At 38.8% G+C, this 22591-nt stretch overlaps 2 protein-coding genes across 2 annotated transcripts; one reads left to right on the top strand and one right to left on the bottom strand.

Annotated features, from left to right (window-relative positions):
- Positions 1-5910: 5910 nt before the first annotated feature.
- On the top strand, positions 5911-18876 carry pmelb (premelanosome protein b). Its single transcript, XM_042408424.1, has 12 exons — positions 5911-5968; positions 8098-8193; positions 8508-8654; positions 10074-10202; positions 12155-12316; positions 12408-12740; positions 13132-13419; positions 15135-15272; positions 15385-15487; positions 15587-15792; positions 15893-15983; positions 18445-18876. The coding sequence occupies exons 1-12, from the start codon at positions 5911-5913 to the stop codon at positions 18605-18607; spliced, it is 1914 nt and encodes a 637-aa protein (XP_042264358.1). The 3' UTR covers positions 18608-18876.
- A 661-nt stretch (positions 18877-19537) lies between these two features.
- Positions 19538-22591, bottom strand: LOC121895359 (tubulin alpha-1B chain-like). The gene is made up of 4 exons (XM_042408418.1): positions 22464-22591; positions 21033-21255; positions 20793-20941; positions 19538-20684 (listed from the first exon to the last, which is right to left on the bottom strand). The coding sequence occupies exons 1-4, from the start codon at positions 22464-22466 to the stop codon at positions 19704-19706; spliced, it is 1356 nt and encodes a 451-aa protein (XP_042264352.1). The 5' UTR covers positions 22467-22591; the 3' UTR covers positions 19538-19703.

Raw genomic sequence — 22591 nt, 5'->3', positions numbered from 1 at the left:
ATGTTCGACAAAGAAAAGCAACAAATCATCACGTCTGAGAAGCTGAAATCAGCTTATTTTTTAAATTTCTGCTTATAAAATGACTAAAACGATTATTTAATTATCAAAAAAGTTGCTGATTAATCTTCTGTCGATTGACGTATCAACCTTGCATCTCTAGAAAGAGGACTTATTTTGTTTTACTTGAATAACTTTTAGAGGCTTGAGGAGGTAAAATATAAACATCCACAAGAAATAAAGCAAAAATTAGAGGAAAGCTTGGAAAAAAATCATAATTTTGATCCAAAATGTGTTTTTTTTCTGTATCCTATCCTGCCCTGTTATCTCACGACCCCTTTGATTAATCCAGTGACCACTTATGGGTGTCCCAACCCCCATGTTGGGAACCACTGTTTTAAACCATTTGGTAGACAGTGGTGGAAAGTAACTAAGTACATTTACTCAAGTGCTTTACTTAAGTACAGTTTTGAGGTACTTTATACTTCCACTCCGCTATATACTGATACATATTGAGCCTTTTATTTAAGTAAAAGTATCACTAGCACACACAGTTTCACATTCTGCTGTCTCATATGTTTTTAAAATGAAAAGACAAAACAAACTGAAAATAACATTAAGGTATAAACAAAGGTATGAGTGGATTAATAACATAATATTATTGAGTTAAAAAATATTTTCCATTGATGTGACGTGTGTGATGATGACAGCTAATGTTACATTATTAATGCTCAGTGTTTGTGGGGACATATTGTATCCGACATGTATATTTATGTTTATATTACATTGTTTTGTTTCTCTGGTTTGTGACTCTTCAGAGGACAAAAGATGAAGGCAGCAAGATGGTCCACGTTCTTGTTGCTAGGCAACAAGGTGCTAAACATAGATCATTGGGCATCATGCTGCAATAATGTGTAATAGATGAGGGCTTACCTAGAAATTAAAATTTACATGCAAGTACAAGATGTGGAGCTGCAACGATTAGTCGATTAATTGATGAGTTGATTAGATGATTGACATAAAATTAATTTATCAACTATTTTGATAAATGATATATCATTTTGAGTCATTTTTTAAAGAAAATATGCAAAAATGATCTGGTTCCAGCTTCTTAAATGTAAATATTTTCTAGTTGCTTTAGTCTTCGATGACGGCAAGTATCCTTGGCTTGTGGACTGTTGGTCGGGACAAAACAAAATATTTTAGGTTGCATCTTGGATATTTTTCACCATTTTCTGTCATCTTTTAGACCATACAACTGATCCATTAATCAAGAAAATAACAGATTAATCAACAGATTAAGACAGATTAATCAATGATGTAAATAATCATTAGTTGCAGCCCTAATAAAATGTATGTAATGTATGTAAAGGTATGTATATTAAATGTACATATCCTTTCTGTTTCAGTATGTTCTTCACTAATGTCGTTTTGACAGTTTTTAGAGAAATCAAACAGTAAGTGGAACAAAAGCAAAGTTGCTCTAAAAAATGTTCCACTCTCTGTCCTCAGAAAATGAAGAAGAATGACAAGATGATTGATGAATTCAAAGCTTAATTAATGTTTCCATCAATTCTCTGACATAAAAAACCTTCACCTCCAGGTACCAAACCTTTCAGGTCAGGTGTCGGTCAAAACGTGACACAACTGTGATCCCTGCAGATCTCAACAACACCAACAAAAAGAATTATAATAGACTTAATTAGAGCTGCAATAATTAGTTGATTAATTGATTAGTTGCCAACTATTACATTAATTACCAACTATTTTGATAATCGGTTAATCATTTTGAGTGATTTTTTAGGAAATAAATGTCCAAATTCTTTAATTCTGGCATCTTACATGTTGAATATTTTCTGGTTTCTTTAGTCTTTATTATTATTTATTATTCAGTTTTTTTCTGTTCTTATATAGATCTTTTTATATACTGTTTTCTTTTTATTTATCTGTGTATTTAATGGGACCTATGCTCGTAATTTCGTTCTGCTTTTTTGCTGAATGACAATAAAAACATCTTGAATCTTGGATCTTGAATCTTTAGTCTTCTATGGCAGTAAACTGAATATCTGAGTTGTGGACTGTTAGTCGGGATAAAATGAAAATAACCTCTAGTTGCAGCCCTAGACTGAATTATACTACAATTTATTTTCTTCAGCAAGCAAATAATTGTGGACCCAGAGGTGTTGCTTCTTTTAATGCCTGTTTAACTTCTTAAATTCATGACAGAAATGGCAAAAAATATAAATATAAGCTTAAAAACTGACCCTAAAGTTGGGTCAACACCTCTGAAAGTCTCAACAAAATCACAAATGATGATTAACCTTTGCTGCAGGTATTAAGAGGAGCTATTCTGTGATGTTTTCAGGTGTTTCTTTTGTTTTAGTATAAACTCTGTATAACATGGAGCACCTGTTTTAACTTTTTATCTCTTCGTCTGATGCAGAGCAGTCAACAGTCTTTTTTTTTTACTGTGTTGTTTTAGAGTTTGCTCGAATTTCTACGTCTGACACATTTTGGGGCTGCACATGTCAGAGATGAGGCGTGAGGGGAGTTACAGGGTTCACAGTTGATATAATGACAGATGAATAGGATTTGCTGTGAATGCTGACATTGTTTTAAAAGAGGTTTAAACAGTGTCACAGTTTGGCATATGATATGGAGACAAAAAATCTTTCAACAAAGTCACTTTATAGTTCTCGGGGGGTTGGGAGGACAAAGCCGGATGAATTTAGGGAGTCACAAGTGCTTCAATAATCCTCATTAACATTGCATTCCTCTACTTCAGCGGCATGTGTGACCTATTGTTGGGTGACACAGAAACGAACAGAGCTCGACTCCACAGATTAATATTTCAGACATTAAACAAATATTAAAATATGGTGCATTTTCAGTTAATAAAACTAACACAAATATACTTTTTTAATGTTTTCCATGATGTTGTTTTGATGGCTGATAATCAGCAGCAGCAACTTGAACTTTTGTGTAAATCTGCACCTAATTAGGAATAATTAGAGGGGCAGCCAAATGGGTCAGGTGGTGGTAGCAGAGATTTAGGTGAGCGTTCATATTGTATTTGAGAGCACATGCTTTGTGGAGCTGGCAGCCACGCAAGACCCAGCATTCAAGATACTGTAACCCTCACGATCCAGATATGGTTACTGAGCTTTTAAAAGTTTGATAAATGACTTATTTTCCCCAAATTTATGCATTTTTATTGGTTTTTGTTATACTGACAGAGGCTTTGCAATGTGGCCAAACCAGCACGAGAGCAGAGTAACTACACAAGGTTGGTATTAATGTAAAAAATTCACTCTAATGCAGATAAAAACACTTATGAGCTTAATTGATCCCTTAATCTAAACTTAAGTTTCACAGCAGCAAAAAGTACAAGAACAGATGCATAAGTAGTGTTTAAAAAACTATTATATACATAATGAGCATGAAAAAACTAAATTAAAATATACTAAATGCTATTGCTTTATGTAAAAAAAAAAAAGTAAATTTGTTTTTGTTTTTTATTTAAATCACACTAACTGGACAAAGGTCAAGGATCACAACAATTGCAAACAAGAGGAAAAAATCCACGTCATTCTGAGTCTGCAGTGTAATAAAAAGCCTTTAATATTACACAGCTGACACCAACGTGTTTCGGCTGAAAGCCCTCATCTGGCTATTGAATTAAAATACAAAAACAAATGAGGCATGATACAAATGAGTTGGAAGTCTGTGGATTAAAGGAAGTTTACAGCCTACATATTAACCCCTTAACATCCACCCTTTTTATAGAATTTTCGCCTATTTGGCGTACCCGAATGGAAAAGCTTATAAAAGACGAACTGTAAGGCCATGATGCAGGTATTAGGCTTCATTTGACAAGTGACATCTTCTAGTTTCTGAAAATGTGCTTGTTTAGCATGTGGCTAAACACAAACAAAACTACGTCAGTTCAAATAAGGCTCAAAAAAGTGTTTCTGGTCCTCGTCTATAATGAGTCATATTTGAATAACAATAATTAGGACATGCTTTATGCCAGAATTATGCAGAACACCATAAACCCTCTACATCTTTTCAACCTGTATAATATTCCAGACCTCTAGGCCGAACCTTATGGGAGGTCGGGAGTTTTTAGTCTGTGGTGTCACTGGTGTCCCTGAACCTCTCCAATCATCTCCAATTGGCCAAATTGTGCCAATTGTTTTGACTCATTACTGTGTGATGCTACCGCTTACAACTGGCTTAAGTGGGTCGCCGGTGACCCGGTGGATGTTAAAGGTTTAAACTACATTCACCTTAAATTGTAACTATTAACTTGCAGCATTTATGCTAAGCTATTCAATCTTCTCATCTTACTCTCTGCAAGAAAGAAAATGAGCATATTTCCCAAAATGTCAAATGATTTCTTTATAATGGATGTTGAAGGACAACGATAACAAGGGCTGCAACTAATAATTATTTTCATTATCGATTAATCTGCCGATTATTTTCTTGATTAATTGTTTGGACTGTAAATGTTGAAAATTAGTGAAAAATGACACTCAAAGGTGACAAAGAAAATGATTAAACCTTCACATGTGAGTTGAAAGCAGCAACTTTTTTTTTTCTTTTTTTATACATTTTTGCTTTAAAAAATGACTAAAATGATTATTTGACCATCAAAATAGTTGCAGATTAATTTTCTGTTGATCGACTAATCAATTAATTGACTAATCTTTGCAGCTCTAATACAATGTATTATATTTATGTAAATCACTGAGCACAGCTCAATAAGGTGAGCAGATGCATCCTTTTAATTCATATTATTATTATCAATATTAATTCCTTATTTAACTAGAAATATTGCCTCACAGTTGTATACATCCACCAACCAGTCAAGCTGCAGTTTATATCCATGTCCATCCAGACTCATATAGTATTCGTAGTAAAGACTTTGGTATTAGGTGTATTTTCCCTGTATGTGTTCACATGTTTGGCCAATAAAGCTGATTCTGGTGGAAACACAAAGTTGTAGCCATGACAGTGGACAAAGCCTCAGATATGGATGTTGCTGCAAAGAAGCTACAACTTCTAAAACGTGGATGCTTCGCACACATCTGCAACCCGGCAGCAGAGAAGATCTAAACAATCACCAGAGTTTCATGGCGGGAACCCAAGATTAGTGTCACTCGTTCAGTATATGACCAAATATGAAACATGATCACAATCTCCCCTTCTGCTCCTGAGTTATGGCGTTGAATAACGGCCAGAAAAGTGTTTTTATAGAACATCACAATGTCACAGTGAAGTTGCCCTTTGACCTTCTGGATATAAAATGTCATCACTTCATCGTTTCATCCTGTTGTTGTGCGAAACTTTCTCATAATTTTCATATGAATTCTTGAGTTATGGTCAAAGACGTGTTTTGTGAGGTTACGGTGACCTTTGACCTTTGACCACCAAAATCTAATTAGCTCATCCTTGAGCCCAAACGCTAGATGTAATGAAATCCTGAGATATCCCGTTCACGAGAATGGGAAGTATGTACGCCTGAAAACAACCCGAAAACTGCCTCCGGCCACAGCTGTCACCATCGCAGAGAAATAAAAATTCTTTATACGCACTCGAGCTCGTCTCGTGATCAAATCTGTTGCCATGCAAAAAAAGTCCATGTGGAATTCTGCATTTCTTATGTGATTATGTGGCGCGTTCTCCACTGTACGTACGACTGTAATCGCCCAGACGTGCTGCTACTGTAAATACACAAATCACAAATCAGTCCAGGAGCCCCTGAATCTCATTGGAGGGCTTCGAGAGGAAGGAGGCGTTCCTCCTGCTAATACACAATGTGAGGTCAAACATCAGAGGGTTTATAAAGCCAGTTTTCTGTTGCCTGCTGTTCACAAAAGGGATATTTCATTAAGAGGAGGGGCACTGACCATGAGGACGTCTGTAGTGCTGTTGGTGTTGCTGGCGGTGGCTTCACACACTGCTGCGAGTAAGTAAAGAAAATGCATTTTTTAAACTGAATTTTAGGTAGAAAGTGTGACAGAAATAATTTGAAACAGCAGCATAAAAATGTCACATTTAATCTGTCTCAGATCTCAGGAGTGATGAGGCTGCAGTTTCAGATATTATACAAGTTATTCAGGACATTTTCTATCTTCAAATGAATGCAAAGTACTTCAGAATGAGAACTTTATGTCCTTTAAGATGGACAACTTCAATAATCTCAATAATCTGTCCTTCCAGTAGACAGAGAGATGACAATCAGCTCTCTAATATTACAGTCAGTGTCATGAACAACAGTCATTATGCAAGTTTTATATGTAAATTATGTTTCTTTGTTGCCATTGTAAGAGGAACTTTCTCAAACCATCATGAATTACTTCATTTTAAGACAATATTTACAAAATTGGCACTCTGTCACTATTTTTATCTGTCAATCAGCAGTGATTTAGTTCTTTTTTTATTATTTATTTACTTTTTTTGGCAGTTTTTGCCTTTATTTGACAATTATTGGTGAAGATGACAACAAGAAACTAGTGGAGAGATGGGTTTGACATGCATCAAAAGTCCTTTGCTGGACTCAAACCAGGGACGTTGGCAGATATGTTGCATGTGCAGCAACCATGTGGTTACTGGGGCGATCCTACTATGGTTTTTGTGAGGTTGCTTTTAGGTTTCAATCAAATTCTAAGCCTCCAAAGATGCTCTGACAGACAAAATAGATCAAATCTATTCTAATTTAATCTCCTCCTTCCAATAAGATGAATCATTTCTGCTCCTCCAGTAGAGAAACATTGTGTTTTTGGTTCATAAAATCTGTTTCTAGTTGAAGCTCCAGTTTCAAGAGTTTCCCATGACCTCTCTATGCAGTCATGCATGAATTTAAATGACACAGAATTTGACCTTTCTAATGCAAAGCGCAGACTATTTATCTTAATCCTTATTCAACTTTCACCTTAAGGTGATATTATGGGGAACATAAACACATAAAAACAATACTTAACAGACTCAACGTTTCTGGAAATGCACTCATTCAGTCGGTCTAATATTCTGAGAAATTAATGTCATGACTTCTAAGGAAGGAATGAATATTTTGCTGGCTGCCTCGAGAACTGTATTATTTTGCATTTGACAATTCATACCTCAATAGTTGGCTTCAGGTTCTGAGCCGAACCACGAGAGGAGTGAAAAAGAAATGTCATTAATCTGAAATAATCCAGACTGAATTCATAATCACATTCAAAAGTCTGATTCAGATAATAGCTGTTTTTTTGCCATAAGTTTAAGCTTTTATTTGAACTGTATTTAATCCAAATTCGACCCCTGTGACATTGTTAATCTGTTGATAAAATCGTGCACACGCACTCAGCTGAGCATCACATGAAAGGGATTGGAGGAAGTAGAGAATTATATTTGTGGGCACCTTCAGTCACCTTCACCTTATGTCACATCATCAGTGGCAAACAGAGATAGATACATCAAGATTGTTGTAAAATTAAATATATTAAGTCCAATAATGAGGACTTTGGGCAACTCTAAAGAGGATTTAAATAAACTACATGTCACTGAAATGCTTTTTAAGAGCCCAGTAGAGGAGGAGACGAGGAAAAAACACTTTATTTTACAGGTTTGTAATCTCCTAATAATTTTCTAGGAAGTTTCTTAGAATGTAGAACTAATTAGGGAAAGATTATAGGGAAACTGTAAAGTTTTTGGAAGGTAAAACTTCAATTAAACCCAAATAAATATTTATTAATTTTAAAGTTTTTTACTGGAATCTTTATTCTCCTGATATGTTGTATTTTATGTTTGCTTGTAGAGAAATTTCACATTTTTCCATGTTCAACTGATTGATGGTATCACATATTAAATTGAATTGAATTGAAATGACTGCACACTGACTTAAAGACTAGATTTTGAATTAATTGGAATGAATTAATTTAAACTTCCAATTATATATTGTCTCTATTTTCTTTATTATAAGAACCAAATTACATGTTTCTTTCTAGGAAACATTTTCAAGGTTATTAGGAAACTCTTCTGAACTTATAACATATGTGCATGGAACTAGTGGCTTCTGCTTTCAGTATAATATATTTATTCTCAATTTATTTTCAGAGCCCAAAAACCGCTTCACTCGTTATCCGTCCTGGAACACTAAGATGTACCCAATCTGGAAGGATGGAGACCCTCGGTACAAAGACTCCTGGAAAGGTTTGTGTGTTGAAATATTGGTGGCATAATACAAATCCATATGTCATATTTACCTACTTTATACACGTTTTTTAAAGTATTTTTGGGATTTTTTGAGCTGACGGGAAATGAAAGGAGAGAGATATTGGACTGACATGCAACAAAGGTGCATCTTAAACCTCTAGGACACCAGGACGTCCCGTTACTTTATGCTTTTGGAAAGAAAATTATGTCTAAATTATGTTTTTAATTCAAGGATCATTACACTTATTTGGACTCACAGGCATATAATTCTGTGTCCGTGACTCAGTGTTTTTCTGTCCTCTTCATTGCAGGCGGCAGAGTGACGTTCAATGTAGGCAATGATTCACCAACTCTGACTGGAGCCAAAGTCACCTTCACCATCGACTTGGAGTTCCCACACAACCAGAGGGTGCAGCCGGATGGAGACGTTGTTTGGGCTGAAGACTGCGTTGTCAATGGTAACACAACATTAACACACATACACACACCATGCACAATACACACTTGACTGAAATATAAACAAATATTGGATGGGTTGTCATATAATTTGGTTCAGATATCCATGGTGCCCAGAGTATGTATCCTAACTTTGCCTTTAACGTTAACGTTTGTCCAGATTAAACTTTGTGGCTTGGATTAAGTGTGCAGGCGTCACCTTTTTATTGTTGCGACTACATGATGTGTGTATAATACCCCTCCTTCAACTTTCCTTTAGCGTCACCAGCAGGTCAAAGGTTGCATCCAGTCAAATACCTTAACATCTGTTTGATGGATTGGTACAAAATGTTGTACAGACATTCATGGTTCCTAGACAGTAAATTCTACTTTGGTGATATTATGACTATTTCTGGAGCACCACCATGAGGTTCACATTTGTGGTTTTGAGTGAAATGTCTCTAAAACCGCTGGATGGGTTGCTATGAAATTTGGTGCAGATGTTCATGTTCCCCTCAAGATGAATTGTCATAACTTTGGTGATCCTCTGAGCTTTCATGTGGCAACATCACCAACTTTGCTGCTTCATGACCAAATACCAGCAAAATGCACGACATCACATCAACCTCAGTACTTTCTGTTTAGTGCTAATTAGAGAATACTAGCATGCTAAAACTACGATGGTGAACATGGTGACATTAAACTTACTAATCATCCGCATGTTAGCATGTAGTAGTTAGCTAACTTCACACAGCTGCTAGCATGGCCTATCTTTCTCTTTACAATAGGGCCCCCACTAGCACCAGCAGAAGCATTTGACTATTCTTCCACCACACATACATTTATACACACACTTTTATATACGCACTATAACCACGTAAAGATAACATCAAAACCAGTTCATCTTATTGGTTTAACAGTCGAGTACACACAGAGGAGAAACAAAACTGTCACAAAACTTTCAACAAGAAAATAAAGCCAAACACAAAATATACATCACCAACTTACAATTTCTTCATACAAATGAATAGTCAGTCTTAATAATAACATAAATTATTTCCATAATTTCATTTTCATAATTAAATTATATGTTAATTTTTATTCATTTATTACTCCATCCTGCGTTTTAACACATTTAAATCTAAGAAAAAGGGTCTAAGATTACATTTCTCATTCCTTGCATGAGTAATTTCTGTTTCTGGTTTACATTTTATTTCTTACACCAGTTGTCTCTAGTTAACACACACAATTCAATTCAGGTTCCTGCAGTATTTGGAGATACTGTTTTAACAAACTTTTGAGCCGATCTTTGGTATTTTCTTGAACAATGTGCCCTGGCAACGAGTCACACCTGGCCATGGTTCTGTACATCTTACTGCTATTTAAATCTGTTTAGCATGTCACAGTTTCTAACAGTTACAATGTTCTTGCTCCTCCCACAGGAACAAAGTACCTTGAATCTGAGCCAGTATACCCAACACAGAACACAGACTGGGAAGCTGTTTTCCCTGATGGGACACCAATTAAGAAGGACAAGAAGCCGGGCTATGTGTTTGTCTGGAAGACCTGGGGTGAGTCTAGCTGTCAGCAGTGTTAATAACATGTACCCTGTTTCAGCTTAATGACTGAAGCTAAGCAGGAGTGGGCTTGGTCAGTACTTGGATGGGAGACCTACTGGGAAAAATGAATTCCTTGCTGGAAGTCGTGTTGGTGGGCCAGTAGGAGGCAGTCTTCCCTCTGGTCCTAATAAATCCCAAAGCTCCAGTGCAGTGATGGAGACGCTGTGCTGTAGGAGATGTTAAACCGAGGTCCTGACTCACAGTGGTCATTAAAGATCCCATGGCATTAATCACAAAGAGTAGGGGGTTCCCTGGTGTCCTGGCAAAATTCCCAATCTGGCTGTCTCCATCTGGCCACCTAATCATCTCCCAGAGTAATTGGCTCAGCCATCCCCTCCCTCTTCACCTCAAGATGATTTGTGATGAGCAATCTGGTGCAAAATGGCTGCCGTGCATAACCCAGGTGGGTGCGACATATTGGTGGTGGTTGACATGAGTCTCCCCCTTCACTGTGAAGTGCTTTGGGTATCATGGAAAATCTCTATATAAATGTAGTCCATTATTATTATTATTATTATAAACCCAAATGCTTTGAAATGATGTTGATTCTGAGGGTCACAGAGTTTCTTATGTCACAGGCTGTGACCTGAAACATGACCCAGTATGGATTAAGAATGAGCCTTTTCATATGATCATGATTATGTCACTTCATTTGCTCTGCAAGACATGTAAAAAAACAATACATGATTGTCACTTTTCAGACTTCAGACATTGCATGTCACATGGCATGAGGCCTCAAGGATTTACTCCAAAAAATGTCATGTTAACAAGTGACAGACACATAAATACTGCTATGGTCTTGTCTTAAATTACAAAAACACCGGGAAACTGTCTTGTACAAAATGCAGAACACATTGCAAACTGAGCTTGAATTAGAGCCAGTGTCTCTCCTCCACTTCATATGATTAACTCAGATTGCTGAATGAGCTCCAGATAAACTTTTAAATGCATTTTTGCACCAAATGACTGTGTGGACACACTGTGGATTTTGGCCCCCATCACATCTAAAGGGGATCTTTTAATAGCCAATATAAACAGGAGGAATAATTACAGCCTGACTGTTGTTTTAAGACAGACTTGAAAAACTGTGAACCCATCCTTTAATGTCAATGTGTTTGCTATTTTAATCAGAAGTTTCACATGAATTACATGAGATACTAAGGCCCAAATATGGTTGTTGCTGTGATATTGTGATAATTGACTCAAAACGATGATGAATGAATGTTCTTCTTCTCTTCATTACTTACTTATTTATGCTGAGATAAACAGTATTATGCTCTAAATTACTTTTCTCTTGCTCACTTTTCTTGTAAAATGGAAAACTTAAAAATTCAATAAACATATTCGGAAAGTAAAAAAAAAAAAAACAAGTGAAGAACTTCACATGATTATTATGTATTATGAAAACTTAAACAACTATATTAAGCAACTAGTTCTCAGTGTTTGCACCACTTACAGTTGTAGAAAGTGTTGAACATGGTCATAGTAAAAACCTTAACACTGTTTAAATCCCACTGTCAGATGTGTGAAACCTTTATTCTATTTATCAAAACAAAAAAAGTGATTTTACTGCATTTTCTCCAATCAGACAACATTAAACCAGGTCTATCTTAAAAAAACATTATATTTACACTTGGAAAAACATGGACTTGATTACCAAGTAGACTCCAGAGACTGTTTAAAACACAGTTTCAGATTTGAGAAAGCTTTGTGAAAACAGAAAAAAAGGATATGTTAGCATTTATAAATCCTTCTCAAGCAGACAAGCTCCGACCCTGAACACATCTTACAGAAAGCTTCCTGATACAGTTTTGTTAAATTAACTGGATTACAATCATGTGTAAATATTTGTAGTGAAGAGGAAGTGAAGTGTACTCACCAGGCTCTGGATACTCACCCGGCAGGTCAGTACTGGCAGGTGGCAGACGATTCCTCCTCCTCTCTGACCATTGGGACAGATGACATCCCACTGGGCTCCTACACCATGGACATCGTTATCTACCACTACCGCAGCAAGGAGAAGTTCATTCCTCTGGGATATGCCTCCACTCAGTTCTCCATCACCGGTAATCAGTTCAGAAGTATTTATTGCAGGACTAGAAGTGCTAACCTTCAATCAGTGTTCATTTTGTTGTTGTTATTTGATTTTTGCCTCAGATCAAATCCCATTCGCCGTCTCCCTGGACCAAGTGAACGACATCGTGGCTGGAGACATGCGCTTCATCCAGAACAGAGCGATCGCCTTCACCATCACCCTCCACGACCCCAGCAAGTACCTCAGCAACGCAGACATCACCTTCAACTGGGACTTTGGGGATGAAAGTGGAGCCCTCATATCCAGAGAGCTGACTGTCACTCACACCTACATTAACTCTGGCTCCTTCAAGCCCCAGGTGGTGATCCAGGCGGTGATCCCGGATAAGGCCTGCGACCCACCAGTTGATACCCCAACCAAGGCCCCCGGTCCACCTACTGATCATGAAACCACAGGTAACTGAAAGTAGTTACAACACATACAGGAACTCCTTGTGAAACCACAAATTAACATTTCAACATCTCTGTTTGTGCACAGATTAGACAAACAACAAATAAAGAATTAATTATTGAGCTTTAGAGGTGTTGGCAGGTGGATTTTTAAATTTTGGACAGAGTCAGGTTAGCTGTTTCACCTTGTTTCCAGTCTTTATGCTAAGCTAAGCAGCTAACGGGCTGCTGGCTACGTATTGAAAGGACAGATATGAGACTGGTATCGAATTTCTAGCAAATTTCTAGTAGTGGTTGTTTCAGTAAAATCTTTAATGATGCTTACAATGTTTACTGTGTATGTACATCTTATTGAAGTATGGACCTGTAGTAGCTCAGCATCCCTCTCTGTGTACAGTCAAAGCTCCTGCAATGGTGTCTGCTGTTCCAATACTGATTTCCACCAAAGCAAGTGGTCTGGTTGTCAACACGGTTCCTTCGGACACAGAGGAGGACAACAGCGAGGACGAGGCTTCCACTGCCTCCACAACTCAGCAGCCTGGTCAGGAAACACCCACAGTGGCCAAGACTCCCTCCCCCATCAACCGCAATAAGCCAGCTGACTCAGCCTCGGCCGAGTCTTCCATGATGCTCCCAGCTGTGAATGAGCAGGCGAACAGTGAGGCAGGGACTGGGCTTGAAGCAGGTAAGCTGATTTGAGTAGTTGCTTGTACAGAATTAGGGTAGAATTTCACCAGAAGATCATTTGTTCAATACTCACCAGAGGTAGCTTGTGCAACAATAGCAAAGTGTCACTAAGCTCATACAAGTGGACCAACTGTCAGATGAACCCGATAAAAGCATCAACTGATTTCCTAAAATGTAAATGTGATGTAAATCTTTCAAAAGGCGCTGCCATTGTACAAATCAACAGGACAAGCTGACTTCAAAATGAATTGTTCTATTGTACTTTGAGGTTTAATATTTGAATTCTGATTTGCATGCTCACTGAGCGTGGTCAGATCAATCATCTTTACTAGTGTACTGCGGGACTATAAGAAAATTATTGGGGTGGGGAGGGGTGCTGAATCTTATCTTTCATTTATTGATTTTTTCTTTGGACTTTCCCCTTGACTAAGGAGTGAACTACCCCCAATATATCAAAGCAATATTTTTAAAGAAAATATGACAAAATGGCAAAAATACACCCACTCTCTAATTTTGAATAAAGAGCTGTTAAATAAACATTTATTGCAGCCACCAAATGAGTGAACTGGGACACATGCAGCAGCTCTGTGGCCAACATATCCTCCAAATTAAACAACAAAAAAACATCCATACACTCCAGAACGATATGTATAAGTGTTTCCTGATTTGATGCTCCTAATAACATCACTGTTTCTAAACTGTTTTATGATCTGACAATGCTATAGTTAATGTTTGGTTAGATTGAGGGCAGGAAAACATCAAGGTTTGGGTTTAAAATACTAATGCGAGAATGGCTGGATTAACCTCTTATGGAGCCCCAGGGAAAAAGTTTGCCGTTGGGCCCCTATTGAACCCCATTATACCACTATGGTAGAGCTGAAGTGATTAGATGATTAATCAATTAATGGACTGACAGAAAATGAATTGACAACAATTCATTTGCTGGTATAAGCTTCTCAAACCTTTTTTTCACATTCTAAAATGTAAATATTTATTATTTTTCCCAGTTTTCCATGATAATAAACTCAACACCTTTGGGTTTTTGAATGTTGGTCAGACAAAAGAAGTAATCTGAATATGTTAACTTGGGCTTCAGGGAATAATGATCTGTATTTTCCACTATTTTCTGACATTTTTCAGACTAAACAATGAATCGATTATTAGAGACAGTCATTTTCAGACCTATTGGTAATGAAAATAATTGTTTGTTGCTGCCTTGCAGTACTCCTACGCTGGCATAATACTATGCTGCCCTCAGTTCTGAGTGTGCAATTCGATAAAACACAACTTTACAATAAATTATCTCAATATAAACTGTCTTAAAACTAGATTCTGACCCTCTTCAAGACCAGGACCACAAGATGGAGGATAGAGATCCTGATATTGGTGCAAATCTCTAACAATTTTGTGATCAATCAAATTATGTAGACCCTGGGTAGCCAAGGTAGCCTACTGGTTAAGACGCATACCACAAATCAACTTCGTTAAAGTTAGGGGACCTTCTTCGTCAGTCGTCATGGTTAAAAGAAACGATAACAACTTGGTTACAGTTTGGGAATGACCACGGTTACGGATAAAAGAAATCAATGTCGACTGCTCTCATTTTTGGACTTGAGATATTTTTGGTGCACTCTGGATTACCAATAAATAATTAAAATGATTGTGAATTAGATGATGTGATGTTAACTCTCTGCTGCTGTTTGTCCTCATCAGGTGTAAAGCGAACAGTGACACTGACGGGCCAAGCTACAGTGGTAGTGGTTGCTAAAAGGGAAGCCGATGATAAACCCTCTGATGATGACTGCGTGATTTATCGATACGGCTCCTTCTGCACCGGCATCGAAGTGGTTGGTAGGTGACCTTTCGTTAATGCTTTCTATGTTTATCAACATGTAAAATGGAAACAATAAAAAACTTTGAAGTGACTAGTCCTTCATTCTGTGGCCCTTGTCTTGGTTTTCAGAGGGAATTGAAAAAGTAGAGATTGTACAAATGGACAATGCTGTGATGGCATCACCTGGAACGGACAAACATGCTTTGGATCTCACTGTTACCTGCCAGGGAAGGTGAATGCTACTCTAAAACAAATAAAGTTACACAGTGTCCTTTAAAAACACCTTATTTTATTTACTTTTACTTACTGGAGCATCTTCTTTCTCCCAAAGCCTCCCAAAAGAGGTGTGCAGTGTGATTCTGGATGAGCAGTGCTTGAGGCCGATTCACACGATATGCAACATGGTGGAGCCTTCCAAAGAGTGCCAGCTGGTGTTGCGTCACTTCTTCAATGACTCTGGTGTCTACTGCATCAATGTGTCCATGGCCAATGATGTCAGTCTAGCCGCCACCAGTGCCAAAGTCAATGTCGACATGGGTACGCAGCCACTACCATGCAACAGTCCACAAATTGTTTGGTTTGACAATCTGCTTTATGCTGCTTGACAGTGTGATCCTTGTCCTTTTCTTTGTTTCAGGCTCGGATCTGTCCTCTTCTGGCACAATCGCTATGATGTTGGGTGTCCTGGCACTCGTCCTGGCAGTAGGAATAGTGGCGTTTTCTTACAAGTAAGAACTGTAACTTGACATGTCTTGTGATATTCATTTTTCTACAAATTATACACAATCTCATTCAATTACTTGATTATATTCTATATTTGTCTCATTGTCAACAAATCCCATGAAAAGACCAAAACCAACAACAGATTGATTCCACTGACAAGTACTCCCTGTTTATCCAAAGTCTGACATAGCTTCTTTTTTCCGTGAAATAGGGCTCTATTGTTTTCAACAACAACATCAACAGACACAATTTTGCTGCTGTAAATACTCACTGGAGCACAAAACGTGTATTAATCCGTGTCTGAAAACAGTGCCCATCTGAGCCTTTTTTAACAAGACAAAGAGTCTACGGCCTTGCTAGCAGTTCTATGAGGAAGAAGCTTATTTATAAGCACATTAGTGCTTTGAGCTAAATGCTAACATCAGCATGCTAACATGCTCACAATGGCAATGCTAACATTTCTGATGTTTGGTAGGTATGTTGCTGACCATGTTAGTGTAGCGTGTTAGCATAGTAACATTTGCTAATTAGCAGTAAGCAAAAAGTTGAGCTTAAGTTGGTGAGAATGTCATTTGCAGGTTTTTGGTCATAAACCGAAGTATTGAACACATTAAAATTTTGACCTGATGGTGGTGCTTGATAGAAAGTCACAAGGATTCATTTTCTGGGCACCATGGATACCTGTACCATTACATGGTCATCTATTGAATTGTTATTGAGATTAAAGGTTACAGATTTTCTATATTTTTCTTATTGTCAACAATTCTCATGTGCCGAACCAAACCAACAATGAATTAATCTACTTACAAGTATTGTGTGTGCATCCAAATCCTGATATACCTTATTCCTCTGTGCTGTAGACCTCCGTTGTTGTCCAAAAACTATTGACAACACATCAATGAGTCACACCGCTGCACTGGGTGACATGTTCCTCCACCGAGAAGATTACGGTCACCTTAGTTTGTTTAGAAACAGCTCCAAAGACTAACAACAGCGTTCACGTTTTCAGTCTCTGGAGAGTAGTTTGGTTCTGGAGATGAGATTTTTTGATAATAAGAAAAATATGGAAAATCGCCACCCAAATCCTTTAACATTGCCATCCCCAGAACCATTGCCACCATTGGTGAGGGTGGATTGGCCACCTAATCCCCCATCAACACCATCCACGTTTCTGAGTCCTGTGGAACCAGGCAGTTACAAATGTGGGAACACCAGCAAAACCACAACCAACAGTGTGATATATATGCTCAAATTCCCTTGCGGATTTGCATATATTGGCAAAACTTCCAGACCCCTCAAAACCAGAGTCCCAGAACATAGAAGTGCTATCAGAAACCGTGACTATAAGAGCCCTGTGTCCAACCATTTCAAGTTTAATGAACCACACTGTCTGCCTCTCTCAGTTACAGTGGAAATGAACATGTCCAACTCCCACGGAGGGTGGGGGAGACATAAATACTCATCTTTTGAAACGAGAACTTGTCTGGATTCGCGCTCTAGATACTACTGTATGTCACCCAAGGGCCTAAATGAGGAAATGGACATTTATGTGACTCCCTGGACCCACTTCCTATTAGTCATATCCTCTGTGTATAACTAGTAATCTGTATTCTCTTTTTCTTCTCAGTCTTTTTTTGGTCTGTGTGCTGTTGGTCTTTGGCTGATAATATTTCACTCTTTATAGGACAAATAGAGGTGCCTCTTTAGTATTTTCCTGTACTTGATGACGGCTTACAAGCGTGATGGTGGTTAGGAACACCCTATGGAGTGTCTTCCTCTTAATATAGTTTTGTACATACAATATACTTTTTACACATATTAATTGTTTTTTTAATTGAGTGTTTCCTGACACTATTCAACTCTGAACTTTTTTGACTGCAGAGTTATGTACACTATCTACTGTATGTGTGTATGTATACATATACATGCATCTTAGTTACAGATGTGGGTGTATATATGCATTTATGGATATGTATAGGTGTTTTGTGTATACATTGTATGCTATTTTCACATTAGAAACTCGGTTCACGTGACTGTATCATGTGACTAGCATCGTGTATATTTAAGATGGCGTTGTGCTTTGTCACCTCAGTCTGATGAAGAGCAGTGGTGCTTGAAAAGTCACCTTGGTGCAAAAAAAAAGTGGAAATTGGAGCCCTGCAGTGTGTCATCTATTCTGTTTATTTCATCCCTAGACTCATACCACTAACATGGATAAAAATAAATCTTTTTGTGACATGCTTTTAAAGATTTATGTCTTCAGTAGGAACCAGTAGACTTGGGGCTGAGAGCTGAAAACAGGTTAGAGAAGTCACAGAGAGATAGAGAGATAACTAACACTTTGTAGATTTTGGTATTTTTTATGGGATTTGTTGGCAATAAGAACAATATAGACAATCCCCCACCTTACCCTTTATGCACATACAATTTAAACAACTTATCTTGATGTTGTGCTTCACTCGACAGGCGCCTGAAGTCCTACCGTCCTCTGAAGGAAGACGTCATCATATCTGCAGGCCCGCAGCTCGGCCAGGCGCACACTTGCTCCGCAGCATCGATGTTCTGGAACCTCCTGAACAGACGAGGAGCCGTGGACAACTGCCCTCTGCTGCAGGAGAGGCCGGTCTGAACCAGCCTTACACAACCAAATACCAAACCAAGCATCATCTGATTGCAAGTTACAGGCACCTGGGATGTCTTTTTATACTTTTTTTTAAAAAACATGTTTTCTAAACAATAAACTTAATGAGTGTGTAACAATTAATTACAATTAAATCAAAAAAATTCTTAAAATTACACCTTAAGACATGCTCTGATTTTTGTATGTATTTGAAGTTTGGTAGTTGAAGTGTATGCTTTCATTTGGACAAAACTGACTTTTAATATTTTTCAAATAAACTTTGCTCCAAACAGTTATTGCAGTTTTTGTTTTACTTAATTCATAACGCATTGTAAAGCAGCTACACTCGTGCTGCGGCTGAGCTCCTTGTGGGATTATCTAAGATTTCAGACAGAACCGCCGACCCCACAAAAACACAGCTCTCTTTCTTCTCTCTATTAGTTAGAGCTTATGGAAGTCACAGATTTCATTTTGATCAAGATAATCCTCAGTAATCATGCTGAATCATGATTTGTGAAACATGCATTGAAAGCTAACATACAACTTCAGAATTCAGTGGAGACATTAACATGTTATTTTTCATTGATTAAACCAGGTTTCCTGCATAAATCAGAGAGCGTCATTGAAAAATAGCACTGGAATAGTGTTGTGGACCCAGAGCTTCAATTTATCTCAGCTTCTTAAACACAACCTGCTGAGATTCATTGTTTTTAATGTTTATAGTAAGATATACATCTTGTATAGGTGCTACAAAACCTATTGAGGATTCACAATTTAAGTGTTTGCTGGTATAAAACTGCAACTTTATTACATGTTATAGCATAGTTAGAAATTCAGAATTTAACATTTATGACTGATCAATCATGACTACTGATATACAGTACCATTGGTATATTTATATTTAGGAAACATTAATAAAAACAAAAAAACCATGTCATGTCACATGTCACAGGAATTTTATTGAGGACAAAGCCAAACTTGACATTTTCAGGACTTCAATTCTGAACAGCCAAACTGGTAATGGACAAACATTTCTGTTTGGAATGTATTCAAGAACACATTGCAATCATCTGTTTCCTGTTTAGCTAGTGCCTTTATATCCCTTTTAATATTCCTCTCCTTCCTCCTCTCCTTCACCCTCAATAGAGTCGACTCCGACCTCCTCATAATCCTTCTCCAGAGCTGCCATGTCCTCTCTGGCCTCAGAGAACTCTCCCTCCTCCATACCCTCACCCACATACCAGTGAACAAAGGCACGCTTAGCGTACATCAGATCGAACTTGTGGTCAAGCCGAGCCCAGGCCTCTGCGATAGCAGTGGTGTTGCTCAGCATGCACACAGCCCTCTGGACCTTGGCCAGGTCTCCACCAGGAACCACGGTGGGAGGCTGGTAGTTGATGCCAACCTTGAAACCAGTGGGACACCAGTCCACAAACTGGATGGTGCGCTTGGTTTTGATGGTGGCAATGGCAGCGTTCACATCTTTGGGCACCACATCACCACGGAACAGCAGGCAGCAAGCCATGTACTTGCCGTGGCGAGGGTCGCATTTCACCATCTGATTGGCTGGCTCGAAGCAAGCATTTGTGATCTCAGCCACTGAGAGCTGCTCATGGTAAGCCTTCTCGGCGGAGATGACGGGGGCATATGTGGCCAGAGGGAAGTGGATACGGGGATATGGCACCAAGTTGGTCTGGAACTCTGTCAGATCAACATTGAGGGCACCATCGAAACGAAGGGAAGCAGTGATGGAGGACACAATCTGACTGATCAACCTGTTCAGGTTGGTGTAGGTAGGACGCTCGATATCGAGGTTCCTACGGCAGATATCGTAGATGGCCTCGTTATCTACCATGAAGGCACAGTCAGAGTGCTCTAGGGTGGTGTGGGTGGTCAGGATGGAGTTGTAGGGCTCCACCACAGCGGTGGACACCTGGGGAGCTGGGTAGATGGAGAACTCCAGCTTGGACTTCTTGCCGTAGTCGACAGACAGACGCTCCATCAGCAGGGAGGTGAAACCAGAGCCGGTGCCACCTCCGAAGCTGTGGAACACCAGGAAGCCCTGAAGGCCAGTGCACTGGTCGGCCTGAGGACAAAGAGGGAGAGATATAATCAAATATGAGATACAATAATATGATCTAGTTTTATTTTTAATCACAATTAGGAATCATTTCTTCCTGATCAAGTTACCCACCAGTTTGCGGATCCTGTCCAGCACCAGGTCGATGATCTCTTTGCCGATGGTGTAGTGTCCACGGGCGTAGTTGTTGGCAGCATCTTCCTTGCCAGTGATCAGCTGCTCAGGGTGGAAGAGCTGGCGGTAGGTCCCAGTGCGAACCTCATCTAAGGAGACAGGTGCAATCAGAAGTGACTGGAGGGTTTGACAAAATTAAATCAAGATGTAACCATGGTATCTGTATTTCTGAGCATTTACCGATGACAGTGGGCTCCAGGTCGACAAAAACAGCTCTGGGGACGTGCTTTCCGGCTCCAGTCTCACTGAAGAAGGTGTTGAAGGAATCGTCTCCTCCTCCAAGAGTCTTGTCACTGGGCATCTGTCCGTCCGGCTGGATCCCATGTTCCAGGCAGTAAAGCTCCCAGCAGGCATTGCCAATCTGGACACCAGCCTGACCAACGTGGATAGAGATACACTCACGCTGTGGAAAGAAAAAAAAAGAAGGAGAGGTTATTTACCTGTATGCATTCATTTTTTAATTTCATTTCCATCCTGTCACTGCTGACTTCTTTAACACATCTACAATAATTAGCAGGTGGCAAACTGCAACATAAATGCATCTTTGAAATTAGAAACATTTAATTGCTCCCCCTATCTGATGCTGGCAGGCAATGCAGCAGGAGGCACCTCCCTGCACCACAATCCGCAGGGGACAGAAATGCCTGACAGCAGCCCTCCTCTCAGAGGAAGGACGTTCCTCTCGTCTTTCCTCCAATCTTTTTTTTTTTTTTTTTTTGTCCTCTGTCTTTTATCCCACACTCTCTCCCCTCTCTTTTGCGAGCATAAGCACGAATGCAAATTCATTTGCATGTGCACAGGCGCGTGCACATCACCAGCCTGGAATATTCCACTTGCTCCTGAAGCCTTGAGGATGCACAATCACAGCGTATTGCTCATCCTGCATAATCAACCCTGTGGCATTTTATATTCCACAAATCTGCACACAAATTAAATGAATTTATCAGTAAGGATGAAATCAATTAGGAGACGCATTTATTATATATTTCAGGCCGTGATTAAAAGCAGAAACACTGTGTCGCATCCATTTTTCAATCATGGATAAGATTAATAAAATATTCGCTTCTGTTTGCTATTAATTAAATATGATTGCTGCAATCTAATGTTTCCATCCATCCCCACCCAACCTGCCCCTCCCTGCATTAAGACAAGGTAGGGCATTTATAAGATGTCGTATTTTTACGTATTCTCTCACTAAATTTGACATTTAAAAAAAAATCCAGATAAAAAATGCTATTGTTTTATTGACAAAAACAGATTTATTTCGCCTCCTCACTGTCTGTTATTGGAGCCTGAACGCAGCCAGCCAGTGCATTGTTCCCATCTCTACACAATGACTTATCACATCGCGCCACTGCTGCAGACCAATCTGTGTGTCAACAGCCAAATTGTGTTTAATATAAATCAACAAGAAACGTGGGAACTAAATAACAGCTGCATAAAACATCCAAATGCGCAGGTTTGCTTAATTAAAGAGGATTAGATAGAGATGGAAAACGACGTCGTGTTAACAGCAGAGACGCCGGCTGCTGCTGCTTTTACCTCAATATCTACCTCCTAAAAACCTCGCAGTAAGTGTCTCAGATAGATAGATGAGATAGAATAACTTACCATGTTTTCGTTTGAGGGTCAAAGAAGAAGAAAAGAACGAGAAAATGTGAAGAAAGAAGCGTTTTAAAAAGGTGTGTTTGCGTCGCGTGGTGTACCCGGCGGGGTCGATGCAACAACTGCTGAATGGG

Source organism: Thunnus maccoyii, chromosome 4 (genome assembly GCF_910596095.1).
Source record: "Thunnus maccoyii chromosome 4, fThuMac1.1, whole genome shotgun sequence".
NCBI lineage: Eukaryota > Metazoa > Chordata > Actinopteri > Scombriformes > Scombridae > Thunnus > Thunnus maccoyii.
The sequence above is the reverse complement of the archived record's forward strand: the minus strand, read 5'-3'. Positions and strand labels throughout refer to the sequence as shown.

Excerpts from the sequence above, each read along its gene's own strand:
- pmelb (XM_042408424.1), top strand. The coding sequence starts at position 5,911 with ATGAGGACGTCTGTAGTGCTGTTGGTGTTGCTGGCGGTGGCTTCACAC. Across the intron at positions 10,203-12,154 it reads GTTTGTCTGGAAGACCTGGG|GTCAGTACTGGCAGGTGGCA; the intron begins GTGAGTCTAGCT and ends CTCACCCGGCAG. Across the intron at positions 15,273-15,384 it reads CACCGGCATCGAAGTGGTTG|AGGGAATTGAAAAAGTAGAG; the intron begins GTAGGTGACCTT and ends CTTGGTTTTCAG.
- LOC121895359 (XM_042408418.1), bottom strand. Across the intron at positions 20,942-21,032 it reads CCTGGAGCCCACTGTCATCG|ATGAGGTTCGCACTGGGACC; the intron begins GTAAATGCTCAG and ends CTGTCTCCTTAG. Across the intron at positions 20,685-20,792 it reads TGGACAGGATCCGCAAACTG|GCCGACCAGTGCACTGGCCT; the intron begins GTGGGTAACTTG and ends CTTTGTCCTCAG.